Genomic DNA, 21,062 nt, shown 5'->3' on the forward strand with positions numbered 1-21,062 from the left:
TACCTGCTGAGGTTCTACCTGTCCCCGGTGTTGCGAAAGATGGGCCTGGCGCAGATGCCACGCAATGTGCCAGTCAGCTGGACATTGCCGCCCCATCTGTCGTCTGTGGAAAGGTTCTTCCGGACCAACACCTTTGACCACAAGTCCATCGGGCAGTGGTCAGCACGGAATGTCCTGCAGGCACTGCAGGGAAAGGACTCGATGGATCCGGAGGCGTGATTCCCAGAGCAGACTGCCCAGCTTGTCTGGCAAAATGTCTCATCGCCAGAACTGACCAACAAGCACCAAGACCTGGCTTGGCTGGCGGTGAGGGGAGCCCTCCCAGTTAGATCCTTCCTGCACCGTCGGAACCTCACTACCAGCGCATGCTGCCCTCGGGACGGCTGCTATGGAGAGGAGACGGTTGCCCACCTCTTTGCAGAGTGTGGATTTGCAAAAAGAGTCTGGAGAAGTATGCAAGTGTCCCTGGAACGATTTATCCCGAACAGCTCCGTCACAGAGGACTCTGATTTACGGACTGTTCCCAGGGACACATTCAGAGGCTGACATCGAGTGCTGCTGGTGGGTCATCAACTCGGTGAAAGACGCTATTTGGTCTGCCCGAGCGTTGCTCACCACCCAGCAGAGTGAGATGTCCGTCAGGGAATGTTGCCGACTGGCCCACTGCAGACTGCAGGAGTACGTGCTAAGGGACTCACTGAAGCTTGGTGCAGCCAATGCCAAGGCTCGGTGGGGGAGGGCCACAGTCTAGGGTCCTTCTGCTGCTGGACATGGGGGGCAGGGTATGGTATGGTGGAGACGCCCCTCAAATTAAATTAAGGGAATGTATCCCACACCAGGGGGCCACATGAGTGGCACGGGTGGGGGACATTTTTGTGGAATTTAAAAGACAAACTTTTTTCATGAGCTCCCAGTGGAAGTGGTGGAGGCAGGTTCATTGGCATAATTTTAAAATAAATTGGATAGGCATATAGATAGGGTGGTAAAGAAAGCTTTTGGTATGCTAGCCTTTATAAATCAGAGCATTGAGTATAGAAGCTGGGATGTAATGTTAAAATTGTACAAGGCATTGGTGAGGCCAAATCTGGAGTATGGTGTACAATTTTGGTCGCCAAATTATAGGAAGGATGTCAACAAAATAGAGAGAGTACAGAGGAGATTTACTAGAATGTTGCCTGGGTTTCAACAACTAAGTTACAGAGATAGGTTGAATAAGTTAGGTCTTTATTCTCTGGAGCGCAGAAGGTTAAGGGGGGACCTGAGAGAGGTCTTTAAAATGATGAGAGGGATAGACAGAGTTGATGTGGACAAGCTTTTCCCTTTGAGAATAGGGAAGATTCAAACAAGAGGACATGACTTCAGAATTAAGGGACAGAAGTTTAGGGGTAATATGAGGGGGAACTTCTTTACGCAGAGAGTGGTGGTGGTGTGGAATGAGCTCCCAGTGGAAGTGGTGGAGGCAGGTTCATTGGTATCATTTAAAAATAAATTGGATAGGCATATGGATGAGAAGGGAATGGAGGGTTATGGTACGAGTGCAGGCAGGTGGGACTAAGGGGAACAAAATTTGTTCGGCATGGACTTGTAGGGCTGAGATGGCCTGTTTCCGTGCTGTAATTGTTATATGGTTATATGGATGAGAAGGGAATGGAGGGTTATGGTATGAGTGCAGGCAGGTGGGACTAAGGGGAAAAAAAATTTGTTCGGCATGGACTTGTAGGGCCGAGATGGCCTGTTTCCATGCTGTAATTGTTATATGGTTATATGGGTATAAACTGTATTGAACAATCTCGATAGCCTACAAAGATGTCAGATGGAATTTTCGAACAATATACATTGTATATATTTATTACTTGGACAGGGGCCACGGAATGGCAAGGGTGGGGGACAGGTTTGGTGGAATTTGATAAATGTAAAAATATTGTACGGAAAAAAATTTGTATAGTCTCCGAAAATGTCGGATCAATTCTTTGTTCGAATGGTTCATGAATTGTATATATTTATCAATTGAATAAAGTCTATTTTGAAATACAAAAATTAAAAAAAGGTTCTCCCAGGACGAGGCTATCCCATTGCACTTTGGGTGTGCTGACGCCTGCGATGTCCCCAAATGCGGGATACTCGACTGCAAAATTTGTGGTAATGTGGGACTGCGTTCGCGCTCTCCCCTTATTTAAAAATGAAAAATAGAGTTAATGCACACAAACCCCATATATGTCGGAAAGTGTAGTATCTGTTCTTATCAGGACGAGCGTCGGGTAAAAGAGAACATCTGTTCTTATTAGAACAGTGAAAGAGGCTATCTGTTCTTGTTAGAACAGTCCTGGCGGTCCATTGAGGATAAGAGCTGCAGATTGCAGTGTAAAAATCGTAGCAATGGCAGCTGCAATTGGAGCGAGAGGACAGGGTATCCGCAATACTCTGAGGATTAGTGTAAAGCACCTCAGCAAGGGGATTCCCTTCTCATGAGACCTGTTCGTGAAGAAAGTCTTGCTGGAGACCTGCAAGTTTGAGGCCAAAGGCATCTACTGCCTCCAGGACTTCCCGGGTAACGGATACTTCGATGTTACCTTCATGCATCCGACGGGATGGCAAAAGTTTATGAAAGATTTCCAGGAGAAGGGGAATGAAGCTCCACTGTCATTGCTGAAAGTGCAGCCACACTTTACCCTCCCAAACCAGAAGGAAATGATGATCACAGTGCACATGTTCAGCCCACATGTGCCCGTAGTGGATGTCCTCACCTTCCTTGCTCGCAACGTCGAAGGAGCAGGGAACTGCGTGGACGTGAAGGACCTGCATGGGAATTGGATGAGCAAGCGGCAGGTCAAGGTAATGCTGAGGGTGGACAAGGAAGGAGCTCTCCTCCACCCTCCCTCGGTGTTCGCAATTGGAGGAAACCGAGGTTATTTGAGTTACGTGGGGCAGCCCAGACTATGCAGAAGATGTAACAAGCCTGGGCATGTGGTGGCCCAATGCACTGCAGTGGTCTGCAAAAACTGCAAGACGGAGGGCCACGAGACAAAGGACTATCAGGCCAGCAAGAACTGCAACCTGTGTGGGGAGGGAGGCCACCTTTACACGGCCTGTCCAAAAAGAGCCTGCACTTAAGCACAGGCGACAAGAGGGGCGGCTTCCAGCACCCCCAGGGTAGGTGAGACACCCACTACCACTGCCAAGTCCCCAGCAGAAAGGGGGAACAGGGATGAGGACAGCCCAACCACCTCAACCACCTCGAGCCCCCAGGTGCCAGGAGAACTCCAGCATCAAGCCCAGGAGGGAGAGTCGATGGAGGAGGGGAGAAGAGCAGAATTGGACGATGGTGACGTATGGAAAACACCAAAGGGGTCAGCACAAGCAGAGGCCAGAAGGGGTTGGCATGCCATAAAAAAACCCCCAAAAAATGATCTCTCCCCCTGACAGAAGGCAGCAACCTCTCCTCGTCGGAGGATGAGGCGAACGGGAAACCTCACAGGAAAAAAAACGGGTAGGAAAGGAGAAGGTCCAGGCTGATTGTCCACCAGCACCAGGAGACCGAGAGCAGAGCAGGAGTCGAGGGGCTCCAGCCCCAGGACATCGGTAGCAGTACAGCAGCCGATGGGTCCCAACTCCGGGCAACCGGGAGCATTTTAGCGGCCGATGGGCCCCAGCTCCGGGCAACCAGGAGCAGTGCAGCAGCCAATGGGCCTCAGCTCCGAATTTCTGGGAGCGGTAAGTCTGTCACCGTGTCCCAGCCACGAGAGATGGGGGAAGCGGTGCACCCAGAAGGGGGTGAAACGAGCAGCCCCCCCACCCAACGACACCTTGGGTTACGACACGGGAAACCCAACCCATTGAGGATGCCGGGTACCTGAGCCCAGGAAAGGTGAGGCAATTCACCGAAGCGGTGGGCATGAGGGAACATGAAAATGGTCAGTGACTGTAAATGACAATGGAGCTCAATCTGGCATCTTTAAACGTGTGCCGTGTGAAGAGCACTGCGCAATGTGTTAATGCCTTACAGTACCTGGCCAAGGTCAAGGCAGATGTGACTTGTCTCCAGGAGTGCGGGCTGCCACACCTCCGCTGCTATTGGAGGTGGTCGCGATGGTGGCCACATGGACTGTCTGTGTGGTCGGGGGGAAATGAATGTCGTGCTTCTGGCCTGGGGATCTTGCTGCTGGGAGGAAACTTCACCATCACTGAGGTCAGGGAGGTGGTTGGGGGGCGTCTCCTCATGGTGGATGTTATGTACCATGGTTCTCCGCTCCGGCTGATTAATGTGTATGCCTCACCCGTGCAGAGCGAGTGGCTGGCCGTTCTCCAGCAGCTCCCAGTGATGGACAGCACATCCAAGTTCCTGATGGAAATGGTAAAAGACGCAAAGCTGCACGATGCCTTCAGCAACCCTGCAGGCGGGCTCCAGCCACGGTTCATCTGGTCGAGATCGGACAGTTCAGCCCGATCCTAGATAGACTTTGTCTTCACGACGAAGGCCGTCACGGTGAGACACACTGACCTCCCGCCGGTGTACTTCTCTGACCACTGCCTCCTTGTGGCTTCCTGTCTCCTACAGGAGGACTGGAAGGCAGGCAGAGGGACGTGGAAGTTAAACGTGAAGCTGCTGACCCCAGAGAACGTTGAGGAGCTAAAGAGGGACTACGCATGTTGGAGAATGGTGATGCCCCTCTTTGACTCCCCGAAACTCTGGTGGGAAGCAACCAAGGGGAACATTAAGAGGTTCTTCATAGTCAAAGGGGTTCAGAGAGCAAGATGAGACAAAGGACTGTCAGGCCAGCAAGAACCTGATGGAAATGGTAAAATGGCGCTCTCCCCTGATTTACAAATGAAAAATAGTTACTGTGCACCAAAGATACTAGAGGAGCAAGATAGACCACTCCTACGAAATCCAATGAAGTGACGTGTGGCACGTAATGGTACTTCCGCCACTTTAGGAATAAGTCTCCGTTATGCCTTTCGCAGTTTAATCCACGTCAGTCCATTGGATTTTGCAGGAGTTTATCTTGGTCTCTCTTAAACCATTATGATCTTTGTTTATAATAAATAAGGTGCTATAAAAAAAAAGGGAAACTGCTTATAAAATGAGCAACAATGCACAATGAAAGGTCTCTGGACCATATGTATTCTATGATCTTTGGTTTAATCAGTGTTGTGGGGGAACGGTATGTGTGTGTGCTTCTGTGTGTGAATGGCAAGATAGAGATAATCATGGATCAGAAGCAACTTTGATTTAAAGCAACTCATGATGTACATGAACCGTTCTCACGATGTACATAAGCCATAAAGGCAAATATATTTGCCTATATTTATATATTATAACCCCGTAGATATCTATATTACTAAAATCTGATCTTGACCGCTTTTGGCCCACTGTGCAGCGATTTCGGAGAAAACGCCACCACCAAAGGCCGTCATTTTTGGCTACCTCGCTCAGTGCCACCCTCTGCCTCCGGGACTGGAGGATTTTTCTCATCGATAAAAAATCAGAGAGACATTAATGTTTAAAAAAAAAATCCCATTCTCTCTGCTGCCCCCGCTGGCGGCAGGGGGGAGGGACCATAAAACCCGGAAGTGCAATCCCTCACTCAGTCTCTGCCAGACCCAGGAAGCGAGAGGGTCACGGCTCTCTGAGCTGCAAATAACACTGAACGCATGTCTACTCCACGGTGAGTCCCTCGATGCGGCTGTAAGGTGGCTACCGCCCAATTGTTTGCCTTGCCTTTTTAACAAGTTTGTGTTCACAAAATTAATTTTGGTTGTCGAGTGGCTGCTGCCCAATTGTTTGCCTCGCCTTGGCTTTTAAGAACGTTGCAACAGTTGGCAATTGTTTGCCTCGTCTTTTTAACAAGTTTGTGTTCACAAAATGAATTTTGGTTGTCGGGTGGCTGCTGCCCAATTGTTTGCCTTGCATTTAAAAAACAATTGTGTTCACAAAATGAATGTTGGTTGTTGGGTGGCTGCTGCCCAATTGTTTGCCTCGCCTTTTAAAAAAGTTTGTGTTCACAAAATGAATTTTAGTTGTCGTGTGGCTGTAACCAATTTGATATTACCTTCAAGTATCCGACAGGATGGCAAACGTTGATGGAAGACTTCCGAGAGAACGGGAATGAAGCTCCGCTGTCGTTGTTGAAAGTGCACCCGCTCTTCACCCTCCCCAACCAGAAGGAAAGGATGATCACGGAGCACATGTTCATCCCACATGTGCCCGTAGTGGATGTCCTCACATTCTTTGCTCGCTACGTCGAAGGAACAGAGAGCTGGGTGGACGTGAAGGACCTGCATGGGATTTGGATGAGCAAGTGGCAAGTGAAGGTAAAGCTTCTTGGCCTTTTGGCTAAGATCAAGTGTAGCATCTGTTCTTATCAGTGGTAAAAGAGAACATCTGTTCTTATTAGAACAGTGAAAGGGGCTATCTGTTCTTGTTAGTCGATTAAGGACAGGCAGTCGATTGCAGTGTAGAATCGTAGCAATGGCAGCTGCAATTGGAGCGGGATGTCAGGGTATCCGCAATACCCTGAGGATTAGTGTAAAGGACCTCAGCAAGGGGGTTCCCTTCTCACGAGACCTGTTCCGCCGCTCGGTCCAGGACCATGGCAAAGACCAAGACACGAGATCTGCGTGGCAAAAAGAAGGAGGAGCTCCTCAAGCAGCTGGATGATCTCAAGGTGGAACTGTCCCAGCTCCGTGTTGCCAAGGTAACAGGAGGAGCATCGTCAAAGCTTTCCAAGATCCGTGTCGTGCGCAAGTCCATTGCCAGAGTCCTTACCGTCATTAATCAGACACAGAAGGAGAACTTGAGAAAATTCTACAAAGGCAAGAAGTACAAGCCTTTGGATCTGTGCCCAAGAAGACCCGAGCCATGCGCCGGCGACTAAACAAGCACGAGGAGAGTTTGAAGACAAAGAAACTGCAGTGGAAAGAGCGTCTGTACCCCATGCGCAAATATGCTGTGAAAGCTTAAATGTTCACACACGGATCACATTAAATTTAAGAAAAGGGAAAAAAAAAAAAGTTCTCCCAGGACGAGTCGAGGGGGGTGGATGTGAGGGAGGAACTTAGATAGGTGAAGGACCGGCAAGCTCGGCTCTTTACCTCTGAATCCACAGCCTTAGGGAGGAGGACGGCTCGGTAACATCCTCGCAGACAGACATGCTGAGGGTCTGCAAATCCTTTTACACGGATTTGTATGACAGAAAGGCCACAGACAGCACAGCCTCCCAGAACTTCCTGTCCTCTATCACGGTGGTCTTGGAGGGCAGCAAGAGGGAGAGTCTGGACCAACCACTGACCCTAGAGGAGCTGACTGGCTCCATCCGCTCCTTTGACTCAAGTAAAACCCCCGGAAGCGATGGCTTACCGACCGAGTTTTACTCGGCTCTGTGGGACTGGGTGGGCCCGGACCTGCTGGAAGTGTACAACGACATGCTTCTAGCCGGCAGCATGTCAGACTTCATGAGGAAGGGCAGCATCACCCTAATCTACAAGCAGAAGGGGGAGAGGAAGGATATAAAGAATTGGAGACCCATAACATCGTTGAATGTAGATTACAAGATCCTGTCTAAGGCCATCGCCAACCGGGTCAAGTCTGCTCTGGGACAGGTGATCCAACCAGACCAAACCTGTGCTGTACCGGGCAGGAAAATCTCAGACAGCCTAGTGCTGCTGAGAGATACCATTGCCTACGTGCAGGACAGACGGGTGGATGCCTGCCTAGTCAGCTTGGACCAGGAGAAGGCCTTCAACAGGATATCACACACGTACATGAGGGACGTGCTCTCCAAAATGGGTTTTGGGAATCCAAAATTGGATCAAACTGCTCTACACCAATATCCGTAGTGCAGTCCAAATCAATGGGTGGGAATCAGACAGTTTCTCTGTAAGGTCTGGAGAAATAGAGCGAAAAGAGCGGTGGGGGAGAGAAGGAAGGGTACAGCGAGGGAGAGAAGGGGAGAGAGACGGAGGGTGAGAGAGGGAGAGAGAACAGGGAGGAAGAGAAAGATAATGGTAGGAGAATGGGAGGATTAAAGGGTTGAGAGAACATGGGAAGGAGAGAGGGAGAGAAGGAACAGTGTGGAGGAACAGAGGGATCTCAAGGTACAAGGTTAGGACACACACACACACACACCGAGGTACAGTGAAAAGCTTTTTTGTTGCGTGCTATCCAGTCAGCAGAAAGACTATATATGATTACAGTTGAGCCGTCCACAGTGTACAGATACAGGTTAAAGGGAATAACGTTTAGTGCAAGGTAAAGTCTGATTAAAGATAGTCCGAGGGTCTACAATGAGGTAGATGGGAGGTCAGGACCGCCTTCCAGTTGGTGAGAGGACGGTTCACTTGCCTGATAACAGCTGGGAAGAAACTGCCCCTGAATTTGGTGGTGGTATGTTTTCAAACTTCTATACCTCATGCCTGATTGGAGTGGGGAGAAGAGGGAGTGACCGGGGTGAGACTGGCCCTGGTTATACTGCTGGCCTTACCAAGGCAGCGCGAGGTGTAGATGGAATCGATGGAAGGGAGGTTGGTTTGTGTGATTGTCTGGGCTGCGTCCACAATTCATGGATGCTGTTCTCAAACCATGCACTGATGAATTACAATAAAGTGTCTTCTACCACAGACCCTTTCTCCTTTCCGGTGCCAAATCGCCATAGCCCGGAATTCTCCGATCTCTCAGTAAAATGCCTAATTCCTCTTTAAATACTACAAATGTCCCATGGACAGAGAATTCCGGAAATTCACCGGACATTGGAAGGGCAAGATTCATCCTTAAGTTTCATCAAAACTTCTTGGTATTATCAACGTCACGAACCGCTGCCATCCTTATGGTGAAGTTATTAACACCAGTCTGTTGTGTAGAAAATTCCATGATATATTCACAGCATTGTTGAAGCAATGGCGATAATTTTCCAAGTTTGTTTTCATAAGTTGTATTAGTAGAATTAGGCCATTCATAAGTTCATAAGTGATCGGAGCAGAATTAGGCTATTCAGCCCATCAAATTCAATCGTGGCTGATCTTTCGCTCCCCTCCTAACCCCATTCTCCTGCCTTCCCTCCGTAACCCCCGACGCCCGTACTAATCGCGAATCTACCTATATCTGCCTTAAAAATATCCATTCGACCCATCAAGTTTGTTCTGCCATTCAATCATGCTGATCTATCTTTCTCTCTCAACCCTACTCTGGAGTTTAGGATGAGAGAAAATCTTATTGAAACATATAAGATTATGAAGGGTTTGGACAAGCTAGAGGCAGGAAACATGTTTCCAATGTTGGGGGTGTCCAGAACCAGGGTCCACAGTTTAAGAATAAGGGGTAAGCCATTTAGAATGGAGACGAGGGGTCCAATAAGGGGTAAGCCATTTAGAATGGACACTTTTTCACACAGAGAGACTGTGCAATTCTCTGCCTCAGAGGGCGGTGGAGGCCGGTTCACTAGATACTTTCAAGAGAGAGTTAGATAGGGCTCTTAAAGATATCGGAGTCAGGGGATATGGGTAGAAGGCAGGAATGGGGTACTGATTGTGGATGATCAGCCAAGATCACATTGAATGGCGGTGCTTACTCGAAGGGCCGAATGTCAGACTCCTGTGTTCTCACTAGGGCCCTGTACAACGCAGTTCTTTCATACTAGAGGATTCCTTTCCAGTATAACATCCCAGTTTTTGTATTCTAGCCCTCTCAAAATAAACGTTAGCAATGCACCTGCATTCCTGACTACCGATTCGACTTGCAAATTAACTTTTTGGGAGTTAACGTCTTGTAAACAAATGTTGGCCGGTGCTTTCTGCACTGAAGATTGTTTATAGTTGCTGTAAGACATGTGTCTAGAACTGGAAATTTCATTCTATTCCAGTAGCCGTGCCTAAATGCAGAGTAGTATGACAGATAGCTTACTATTCTGCTGCACTTGGTTGGATTTTGGGAAGTTTTTAACACTTGGCTACTGACAAAGATTGTGCTGAAAATCCCTGAGTAGGTCACAACAGCTTTGTCCTCCTTATATTGATGCTTGGATAGAGTATTAGAGTCATTCAGAGTCATAGAGTGATACAGCATGGAAACAGGCCCTTCAGCCCCACTTGCCCACACCGACCAACATGCCCCATCTACACTAGTCCCACCTACCTGCGTTTGGCCCATGTCCCGCTAAACCTGTCCTATCCATGTACCTGTCTAAATGTTTCTTAAACATTGTGATAGTCCCTGTCTCATCTACCTCCTCCAACAGCTTGTTCCACACACCCACCACCCATTGTGTGAAAAAGTTATCCCTCAGATTCCTATTACATCTTTTCCCCTTCATCTTAAACCTATGTCCTCTGGTCCTCGGTTCACCTACTCTGGGGAAAGACACTCTGTGTATCTACCCAATCTATTCCTCTCATGATTTTATACACTTCTATAAAATCCCCCCTCATCCTCCTGCACTCCAAGGAATAGAGACCCAGCCTACTCAACCTCTCCCTATAGCTCACACCCCCTAGTCCTGGCAACATCCTCGTAAATCTTCTCTTTACCCTTTCCAACTTGACAACATCTTTCCTATAACATGGTGCCCAGAACTGAACACAATATTCTAAATGCAATGCCACAAACGTCTTATACAACTGCAAGTCAAGTCAAGTCAAGTCAAGTCAACTTGACTTGACTTGACTTGCAGTTGTATAAGACGTGCCCACTTGAACTCTCCAAAATGCAACATGACCTCCCAACTTCTATACTCAATAGGCTGGCGGATGAAGAGCAAATTGCCAAACGTCTTATTGGCCACCTTATCTACCTGCGACCTGGCCTTCAAGGAACCATATATCTGCATTCCAAGATCCCTCTGCTCTACAACACTCCCCAGAGCCCGACCATTCACTGTATTGGTCCTGCCCTTGTTGAACTTTCCAAAATGCAACACCTCACATTTCTCTGTATTAAATTCCATCAACCATTCCTCAGCCCACCTGGCCAATTGATCCAGATCCTGCTGCAATTTTCGCGAGGAGCATATGTAATAAGGTGGATGAATTGAAGGCGCAGTTAGTGGTTAATGAATATGATATCATATGTCTGAAGAAGGGTTTTGGCCGGAAACGTTGCCTGTTTCCTTCGCTGCACCCGCTGAGATTCTCCAGCATTTTTGTGTACCGATGAATATGATATGGTTGGAATTATGGAGACATGGCTTCAGTGTGACCAAGGCTGGGAGCCAAACATGCAGGGATATTCAATATTCAGGAAGGATAGACAGAAAGGAAGAGGAGGTGGGGTGGCATTGTTGGTTAAAGAGGAGACAAATGCAATAGGAAGGAGAGACATTAGCTGGGATGCTGTAGAATCGGTCTGGGTAGAACTGTGAAATAGCCAAGGGCAGAAAACGCTTGTTGGATTTGTATACAGACCACCAAACAGCAGTAGGGAGGTTGGGGATAGCATCAAGCAGGAAATTAGGGATGCGTGTAGCAATGGTACAGCAGTTATCATGGGTGACTTTAATCTACATTTAGATTGGGCCAACCAACTTGGTAGCAGTGCTGAGAAGGAGGATTTCCTGGAATGTAGATGGGATGGTTTTTAGACTAATATGTAGAAGAACTGATTGGAGGGCAGGCCATCCTAGACTGAGTATTGTGTAATGAGGAAGGATTAGTTAGTGATCTTGTTGTGCAAAGCAGAGCAGCAGTGACCATAATATGGTGGAATTCTGCATTAGGATGGAGAGTGACACGGTTAATTCATGGATCTACGGTTTCTTCCCACACTCCAAAGACATGCAGGTTTGGTTAATTGGGTTCTGTAAATTCTCCCTAGTGTGTAGGGTCGAACTACTATAAGCTAAAGTAAATTAAGGTCTATCGGCTGATAGGACTACATTAGACAGAGTATTGAGTATAAATGTTGGAAGATGATGTTGCAGTTGTACAAGACATTGGTGTGGCCACATTTTGAGTATTGTCTTGGTCACCCTGTTGTGGGAAAGATGTTGTTAAGCTGGAAAGGGTGCACAGAGGATTTACAAGGATGTTGCCAGGACTCGGGAGACTAGGGAGGTCCCTGAGCAGGCTGCGACTCTATCCCTTGAAGCACAAGAGGATGAGGGGTGATCTTAAAAGGGTGAACTGGCAGACTGCACAAAACTAGGGTGGCACAATGCCTCAGCTGGAAAGTTGCTGCCTCACAGCGCCAGAGTCTCAGGTTCAATCCTGACTACGGGTGCCGTCTGTGCGGAGTTTGTACGTTCTACCTGTGTCCATGTGGGTGTTCTCCAAGTGGTCCTGATTCATCCTATATTCTGAAGACGTGCAGGTTTGTACATGAATTGGCTTCTGTAAATTGTCCCCAGTGTGTAGGGTAGATCTAGTGTACTGGTAATCGTTGGTCAGCACAGACTCGATGGGCTGAAGGGCCAGTTTCCATGCTGTATCTCCAAACTAAACTAAACTAAACTAAACTGAACTAAAATGATGGAATAGAATTAGGAAAGTCAGATATTGAAACATCAAAGTGCAGATTGACCATAGATTTTTATTTTATTGTGGAATACATCTTAAAAATATATCATTATATTATTAAGAATATGTTAAAAAATATATCATTATATTATTAAGGAATATGTTTAAAATATATCATTATATTACGGAATATGTTAAAAATATATCATTACAGTTCCAGGGAGGAAGTGATAAAATAAATAACAATAAATAAATAAATACTGTAGATGGATTTTAAAAAAACACACAAATTATAGAATAAGTCAGTGGATGACATGGATAGGCGATGTTTTGGGTCAGGATCCTTCTTCAGACCTGAAGTGTCACTTATCCATGCCTTCCAGAGATGCAGCCTGACCCGTTGAGTTACTCCAGCACTTTGTGGGGTTTTTTTTTAAGTAAACCAGCATCTGTGATTCCTCATGTCCAAATTAATAGCTGACGGAAATAAGACAATTTAAAATCAGCATTTAACACTTGGCCAAGGAGTGTTCTCTAGTCCATACAAATTACAATTTTGCTTTTTCACGGCAGTGTTTAATGGGATAAACACAAATTGCTGGAGAAACTCAGCGGGCCAGGTAACATCTCTGGAGAGAAGGAATGGGTGATGTTTTGGGTCAAGACCCTTCTTCAGACTGAAGGAGGAATGGGTGATGTTTCGGGCCGTGAACCTTCTTCAGACTGAAGAAGAGACTCGACCCGAAATGGCGCCCATTCCTTCTATAAACACAAAAAGCTGGAGTAACTCAGCGGGACAGGCAGCATCTCAGGAGGAAAGGAATGGGTGACAAAGAAGAAGGGTCTCGATCCGAAACGTCACCCATTCCTTCTCTCCACAGATACTGCCTGTCCCGCTGAATTACTCCAGCTTTTTGTGTCTATCTTTGGTGTAAACCAGCATCTGCAGTTCCTTCCTTTTGTAGCAAAGTGTAATGATTTTGATTAATTTATTTCTGGCATTCCTATGTTCAATCCAATACGGTGAATTCTAGTGTATGGTTCCTTCATCTCTTCAAACTGATGTGATGATGTAGCTTCTCTTCTCTTCTCTTCACCCAGTTGTCCACGATTCTGGCTTTTTCTTATCTTGTCGTATTGGTCTTCAGAAGAAAAAAAAACAATACACATATTTAATAATTTTCCTTTCTGTATACACACAACTAATTTGAAGGAGGGTCAGACACAAAGTGTTGGAGTAACTCACAGGTAGATAAGTTATAGGAGAAGAATTAAGCCATTCGGCCCTTCAAGTCAACTCCGCCATTCAATCATGACTGATCTATCTTTCTCTCAACCCCATTCTTCTCTGCCTTCTCCCCGTAACCCCTGACACCCGTACTAATCAAGAATCTGTCAATCTCTGCCTTAAATATTTCCATTGACTTGGCCTCCACAGCCTTCTGTGGCAATGAATCCCACAGATTCACCACCCCTCTGGTTAAATAAATTCCTCCTCATCTTTCTAAAGGTACGTCGTTTTATTCTGAGGCGATGACCTCTCGTCCCAGACTCTCCCGCACATGGAAACATCCGCTCCACATCCACTCTATTCAAGCCTCCCACTATTTGGTAAGTTACAATGAGGTCCCCCCTCATTCTTCTAAACTCCAGCGAGTACTGGCCCAGTGCTGTCAAATGCTCAACATAAGTTAGGCAGGACACATCCTTGGGAGAACATGGGTAGGTAATGATCTGGGTCCTGCCCATGTTAGAGTTTCCGAAATCCAACACCTCACATTTCTCAGCATAAAATTTAGTTTAAATGTGTGTTAAAGATTGTAAAAAATGTTTGGCAGCCGGGAAGATTGTGTATGCTAAAGCAGACAGGGATGTAATACTGAGGCTCTACAAGGCGCTGGTCAGGCAGCATTTGTAATGGTGTGAGCAATATTGGACCCCATAACTGAGGAAGGATGTGTTGTTTCTGGAGTGGGCCCAGAGGAGGTTTACAAGAATGATCCCAGGAATGAGTGGGTTAACATATGATGAGCGTTTTACGGCACCGGACCTGTACTCGCTGGAGTTTAGAAGGATGAGGGGGTACCTCATCCAAACATAAAGAACAGTGAAAGGCTTGGATAGAGTGAATGTGGAGAAGATGTTTCCAACAGTGGGCGAGTCTAGGACTAGAGGTCACAGCCTCACAATTAAAGGACCTTCCCTTAGGAAGGAGAAGAAGTGGGATTTCTTAGTCAGAGGGTGGTGAATCTGTGGAATTCTTTGCCACAGAAGGCTGTGGAGACCAAATCAGTGGATATATTTAAGGCATAGATAGATTCTTGATTAGTACTGGTGTCAGAGGTTATGGGGAGAAGGCAGGAGAATGGGGTTGGGTGGGAGAGATAGATCAGCCATGATGTAATGGCGGAGTAGACTTGATGGGCCGAATGGCCTAATTCTGCTCCTATCGCATGATCTTATGATTTAAACCCATACCTTATAGTGAACCCAGTCACTCCACTCACTCCAAGGCGAACTCAGGAACCTGTCCTTTGCTCTGATGCGAACCTTGCAAGCCCTCGGGACGGTGATCTTTGGGATGTTGAGGTCTTCCAGCTTGACCTGAAGGGGAGATAGGAAGAGGAACACAAATACACGGTCAGTATCAACTACTCCGATACTTGAGTTAGTTTGAAGAAGGTCTGAAGAAGGGTCTCGACCTAAAACATCACCCTCTCCTTCTCTCCAGAGATGCTGCCTGTCCTGCTGAGTTACTCCAGCATTTTGTGTCTATCGTCAGACTAAACCAGCATCTGCAGTTCCTTCCTACAAATTGAGTTTAGTTTAGTTTAGTTCGGAGATGCAGTGCGGAAACAGGCACTTTGGCCGACCGAGTCCGTGCCAACCAGCGATCCCCGCACATTAACACTACCCTACACACACTAGGGACAATGATACATTTATACCAAGCCAATTAACCTACAAACCTGCACGTCTTTGGAGTGGGGGAGGAAACTAAATATGTTGGAGAAACCCCACGCAGGTCACGTGGAGAAGTACCAACTCTGTGTAGACAAGCACCCGTAGTCAGGATCGAACCCAGGTCTCTAGCTCTGTAAAGGCCCTGTCCCACTTTCACAAACTAATTCATGACCTTTTTTACTCGTGGACATTTTTCATCAGGCTAGAAAAACGTTCCGACCTACTCGATGCCACGACTAGCAACACGGCCTGCTACCACCTACCTATGACCTCCTACGACCTTGTAACGACCATGCTGCGAGTATGAGTCAAGGGCAAACTCTGCAGAGGTCGTGAATTAGGTCGTGAAAGTGGGACAGGCCCTTTAGGCGAGTCGGGTACTTTTTGGCGCTGCCGTTCCGCGCCGCTGTTTCGGCACTCCGTTTTGGCGCCGCACATAGTTAATGCTTATCACCGAAATAGTGGTGCCGAAACGACTGTTGCATTTCTGACATTTGCTTGGTGTGGTGAGCGAGGTCAGTCAGTTTTGAAGAGTTTTGAGCGAAGCCTGCAGTTTGGTAAAAGTTGTTGATCCATCGCTGCTGTTTTCCCAGTGCTGGAGCAGGGAGGCTTGTTTGTAGAATGGGAGTGAGAGCTTCCTATCGCTTTTATACACACACGCTGTGGATAAAAACCATACCTGCTTATCTTGCTTCATGTTTCAAGCAAGATACTGTTCTTTTTGGAGTTATATATTAAAATGGCAAAAGATCGATGCCTCCAAAACGGCGGTGCCGAAACAGCGGCACCAAAACAGCGGCGCCAAATGGTACCATTCTGCCTTTACACAGCTACTCTATCGCTGCGCCACCATGCTGCACAAGTGAGTTCTGTAGTGCAAATGTGTAGAAAGGAACCGCAGATGCTGGTTTACACCAAAGATGGACACAAAGTGCTGGAGCAACTCTGCAGGTCAGGCCGCAGCTCTGGAGAAAAGGAAGAGGTGATGTTTCGGGTGATCAGGGATGTATTGCTGAGGCTTTAGAAAGACCTCATTTGAAGTATTGGAGATGGCCCAGAGGAGGTTTACGAGAATATTCCCAGCAATGGTTGTGTTAACATATGATGAGCCTTTGACGGCACTGGGCCTGTACTCGCTGGAGTTTAGAAGGATGATGGGGAATCTCTTAAACGGAAATGTCTGAGTGGAACGGGTGTGGAGAGGATGTTTCCACATGGGAGAGTCTAGGACCAGAGGGCAGAGCCTCAGAGTCAAATGATGTACCTTTAGGAAGGAGATGAGAAGGAATTTTGTCAGCCAGAGGGTGGTGAATCTGGATATTTTTAAGGTTGAGATTGATATATATTCTTGATTACTAAAGGTGCCAGAGGGTTTGGGGAGAAGGCAGGAGAATGGGATAGAGAGGGAAAGGGACAGTCGATCAGCCATGATTGAATGGCTGTGTAGACGATGGGCCGAATGGCCTAATTCTGCTTCTGGAACGAATGAACTTATGAAACAAGGAGCTGCAGATGCTGGCTTACAAATAAAAACCACACAAAATGCTGGAGTAACCCCGCAAGCCGGGCAGCACCTCTGGAGAAGATGGACAGGTGATGTTTCTGGTCGAAGTCCTTCTTCAGACTGGCTTGAAGAAGGGACTCGACCCAAAACAATCCATGTTGTCCTGAGATGCTGCCTGACCTGCTGAGTTTTTCTTGCACTTTCTTGTGTATCGACCAGCGAGTGCAGCTCTTTGTTTCAACGCATCGAACTACCCGCTCACTGAAGTCAGAAGAACGAAGATTTGGTGAGGAGAGGCGAGAGATATTCAGGTGAGTTTAGTTTATGGTCACGTTACTGAGTTTCAGTGAAGAGCTTTTGATGTGGAGAGACAATACATGATGACAGTCGAGCCATTTACAGAGTACAGATACATGGTAAGGGAATAACGATGAGGGGATACGGTGTTCCTACCTTGCATTTCCTGTTATTCTTGTTGGGTTTGCTCTCAACATCGAAGGCCAGAGGAAAGTAGGAGTAGGGTTTGATCCAGTTCTGGGGATAACTCCAGGAGACGTTGAACTTTCTTTGTTTCCGCACGACCGACAATAGCTGAGGATGATCTGGCTTCACTGTTGCAGGAAAAGAGGGTTTAGGTTTGTTATTGTCACGTACCGACCGAGGTGCAGTGAAAAGCCTTGTTATGCATGGCCTTTGATCAAATCACATAGGTTCAGTTTAATTTAGTGTCGTTTAGAGATAGAGCACAGAAACAGGCCCTTCGGCCCACTGAGTCCGTACTGACCAGCGATCCCTATCCTTGGGATTAACATTAACACTATCCTACCCACACTAGGGCAATGAACAATTACGCCAAGCTAAGTGAGATAGATCAGCCATATGTAGGAAGGGACTGCAGATAGACACAAAATGCTGTAGAAACTCAGCGGGTGAGGCAGCATCTATGGAGAGAAGGAATTGGCGACGTTTCGTGTCGAGACCCTTCTTCAGACTGATGTCAGGGGAGGGGGCGGGACTAAGATAGAATGTAGGCGGAGAGTAAGACTAGTGGGTGACTCAACACTTTAACTCCCCCTCCCAATCTGACCTTTCTGTCCTGGGCCTCCTGCATTGTCAGAGTGAGGCCCACCACAAATTGGAGGAATAGCACCTTATATTTCGCTTGGGCAGTTTACACCCCAGCGGTATGAACATTGACTTCTCTAACTTCAAGCAGCCCTTGCTTTCCCTCTCCCTCCATCCCCTCCCCCTTCCCAGTTCTCCCACCAGTCTTACTGCCTCCGACTGCATTTTATCTCTGTCCCGCCCACTCCCTTGACATCAGTCTGAAGAAGGGTCTCGACCCGAAAAGTCACCTATTCCTTCTCTCCAGAGATGCTGCCTGTCCCGCTGAGTTACTCCAGCATTTTGTGTCTACCTTTGAGCTTGTACAGAGTCTGCTAGTGTCCATTCACGAACAACATCAATTAATTGCAAAGTGTCTCACCGATATCACCCACGTAGAAGGTCGTTTGAAGGCTCTGGTACGAGACACTGGTTACGGCCTCCACAATAAAGGTGATGGGATCGTATTCCTCTGCATAAGGGGAGTAGTCATCCTCGGAAAAATTGAGGTGGTGCTCGGTGCCAGAGCTGGAGTAGTTTAAATGACGGTAGGAACATTCCGACACAACTCCGGAATTCCTGGGAATAGACAGGAGAGAAACAGGCCCGCTCAACAAAGTGAACACTTGAGAACAGCAGCATTCCTCATTGAAATGTACGAAATAATGAAAGGCATAGAAACATAGAAATTAGGTGCAGGAGTAAGCCATTCGGCCCTTCGAGCCATTCAATATGATCATGGCTGATCATCCAACTCAGTATCGTGTACCTGCCTTCTCTCCCTGATCCCTTTAGCCACAAGGGCCACATCTAACTCCCTCTTAAATATAGGCAATGACCTGGCCTCAACTACCTTCTGTGGCAGAGAGTTCCAGAGATTCACCACTCTCTGTGTGAAAAATGTTTTTCTCATCTTGGTCCTAAAGGATTTGCACTTTATCCTTAAACTGTGACCCCTTGTCCTGGACTTCCCCAACATCGGGAACAATCTTCCTGCATCTAGCCTGTCCAACCCGTTAAGAATTTTGTAAGTTTCTATAAGATCCCCCCTCAATCTTCTAAATTCTAGCGAGTATATCCCTTGATTCCGTTGGCACAGAGAGAGTGGATTAAGGGACAGAAGTTTAGGGGTAATATGAGGGGGAACTTCTTTACGCAGAGAGTGGTGGCGGTGTGGAATGAGCTCCCAGTGGAAGTGGTGGAGGCAGGTTCATTGGTATCATTTAAAAATAAATTGGATAGGCATATGGATGAGAAGGGAATGGAGAGTTATGGTACGAGTGCAGGCAGGTGGGACCAAGGGGAAGAAAATTTGTTCGGCATGGACTTGTAGGGCCGAGATGGCCTGTTTCCGTGCTGTAATTGTTATATGTTATATGTGGAGAGGATGTTTCCACTAGTGGGAGCGTCCAGGACTGGAGGTTTCAGCCTCAGAAGTAAAGGGCGCTCTTGTAGAAAGGCGGTGAGGAGGAACGTCTTTAGTCAGAGGGTAGTTAATCTGTGGAACTCATTGCCGCAGAGTGCTGCGGAGGCTAAGACGGGGGATATTTTTGAGAGGTACCGAAAAGTTTAAAGCTTTTGTTGCGTCCTAACCAGCCAGCGGAAAGACAATACATGATTACAATCGAGCCATCCACAGTGTATAGATACATGATAAGGGAATTCTATGATACTACTGTTGGTGTGATTATAATGGATGAATGAATGAATTCTCACATGTGACAAGTCACAATGATATTCGTTGTTTTGCATACCCATACCCAAGTATCCCGTTTTACCGAAACCATCTAAAACACATTCCATTTGTGGTCCCCTTAGTCTTTTGATTATATTCAGGTTTTACATAGAGAAACAATCATAGGAATGGCACCGCAGGTCAGGCTGCAACTCTGGAGAGAAGGAACAGGAGACTTTTCGGGTCGAGACCCTTCTTCAGACTGAGAGTCAATGGAGGGGGAAAACGAGAGATGTCAAAGGGTGAGGTGTGAAAACGGGAGATCAAAAGGGACAATGTGAAGGAAAATGTAGGATAGATCATTGTTAGCTAAGCGAAGGTGACAACGAGGCATACTGAGTAATATTCAATCAGGAGGACAGTCAGACCGGTCAGAGAACTAGGATGGGGGAGGGATGGAGAGAGAGGGAAAGCACGGGACACTTGAAGTTAGAGAAGTCAATGTTCACACTGCTGGGCAATAGGCTGCCCAAGCAAAATGTGAGATGTTGATGGTCTCAGGGGTTATGGGGAGAAGGTAGGAGAAAGGGTTGAGGAGGGAGAGATAGATCAGCCATGAATGAATGGCGGTGTAGACTTGATGGGCCTAATGGCCGGATTCTGCTTCTATCACCTTAGATTCCTCCAATATGCGTTGGGCCTCACTCTGACAGTGGAAGAGGCCCAGGACAGAAAGGTCAGTGTGGGAATGGTGAGGGGGTGTTAATGCGTATGTGTGTGAGCTGGCAATGAATTGTAAAACTGCAGGAGTGGAGCTGATAGCAGTGGGAAGGATGGTGTTGTGCGGAAAGGCAAAGCAAGATGACAACTCTTACCTTCTGCAGTACCTCACTTTGAAGAAGGCTGGGCCGTGAGTTTGCCATGAACAGGTAATGGGACCTGCGAACGTTCTTGTACCACATTGCACTGGGGAGGTTAAAGAGACACAAGCTGTTCACATCTGATAAATCCCAGCATAGATTTCCTTCCTGTTTACCATGTGTTTCAGGGAGATTTTTGATAAAGTTACGGAAACAGGCCCTTTGGCCCAGCGCCATAACAAGCAAGACGCCCCATCTTTTTCAGTTTCGTTTGAAGATACAGGCCCTTCAGCCCACTGAGTCCGCACCAATAATCCATTCCAGAGCATTAACACTATCCTGCACACACTAGGGACAATCTTACATTTATACCAAGCCAATTAACCTACAAACCTGCACGTCTTTGTAGTGTGGGATGAAACCGAAGATCTTGGAAAAAGCCCATGCAGGTCACAGGGCAAACGTACAAACTCCATACAGACAGCACCCGTAGTCAGGATCGAACCCGGGACCC

The 21,062-nt window shown here is 47.1% G+C and overlaps 1 protein-coding gene and 3 pseudogenes across 1 annotated transcript in view; 3 read left to right on the top strand and 1 right to left on the bottom strand.

Annotated features, from left to right (window-relative positions):
* The first annotated feature begins 1,996 nt into the window (after positions 1–1,996).
* Positions 1,997–2,171, top strand: LOC129694844 (U1 spliceosomal RNA; annotated as a pseudogene).
* Positions 2,172–6,314: 4,143 nt separating this feature from the next.
* LOC129694845 (U2 spliceosomal RNA) lies at positions 6,315–6,418 on the top strand (annotated as a pseudogene).
* A 132-nt stretch (positions 6,419–6,550) lies between these two features.
* On the top strand, positions 6,551–6,992 carry LOC129694838 (60S ribosomal protein L35-like; annotated as a pseudogene).
* A 6,433-nt stretch (positions 6,993–13,425) lies between these two features.
* LOC129694839 (interleukin-12 subunit beta-like) overlaps positions 13,426–21,062 on the bottom strand; it is a 32,975-nt gene continuing 25,338 nt past the window's right edge. Inside the window, exons 4-8 of the mRNA XM_055631600.1 lie at positions 20,564–20,654; positions 18,396–18,592; positions 17,363–17,520; positions 14,949–15,045; positions 13,426–13,583 (exon numbers count right to left, since the gene is read on the bottom strand). Coding sequence (XP_055487575.1) covers positions 13,426–13,583; positions 14,949–15,045; positions 17,363–17,520; positions 18,396–18,592; positions 20,564–20,654 — 701 coding nt within the window. The remainder of the gene's footprint in view (positions 13,584–14,948; positions 15,046–17,362; positions 17,521–18,395; positions 18,593–20,563; positions 20,655–21,062) is intronic.

This window comes from Leucoraja erinacea, unplaced genomic scaffold, assembly GCF_028641065.1.
Source record: "Leucoraja erinacea ecotype New England unplaced genomic scaffold, Leri_hhj_1 Leri_81S, whole genome shotgun sequence".
Taxonomy (NCBI): domain Eukaryota; kingdom Metazoa; phylum Chordata; class Chondrichthyes; order Rajiformes; family Rajidae; genus Leucoraja; species Leucoraja erinaceus.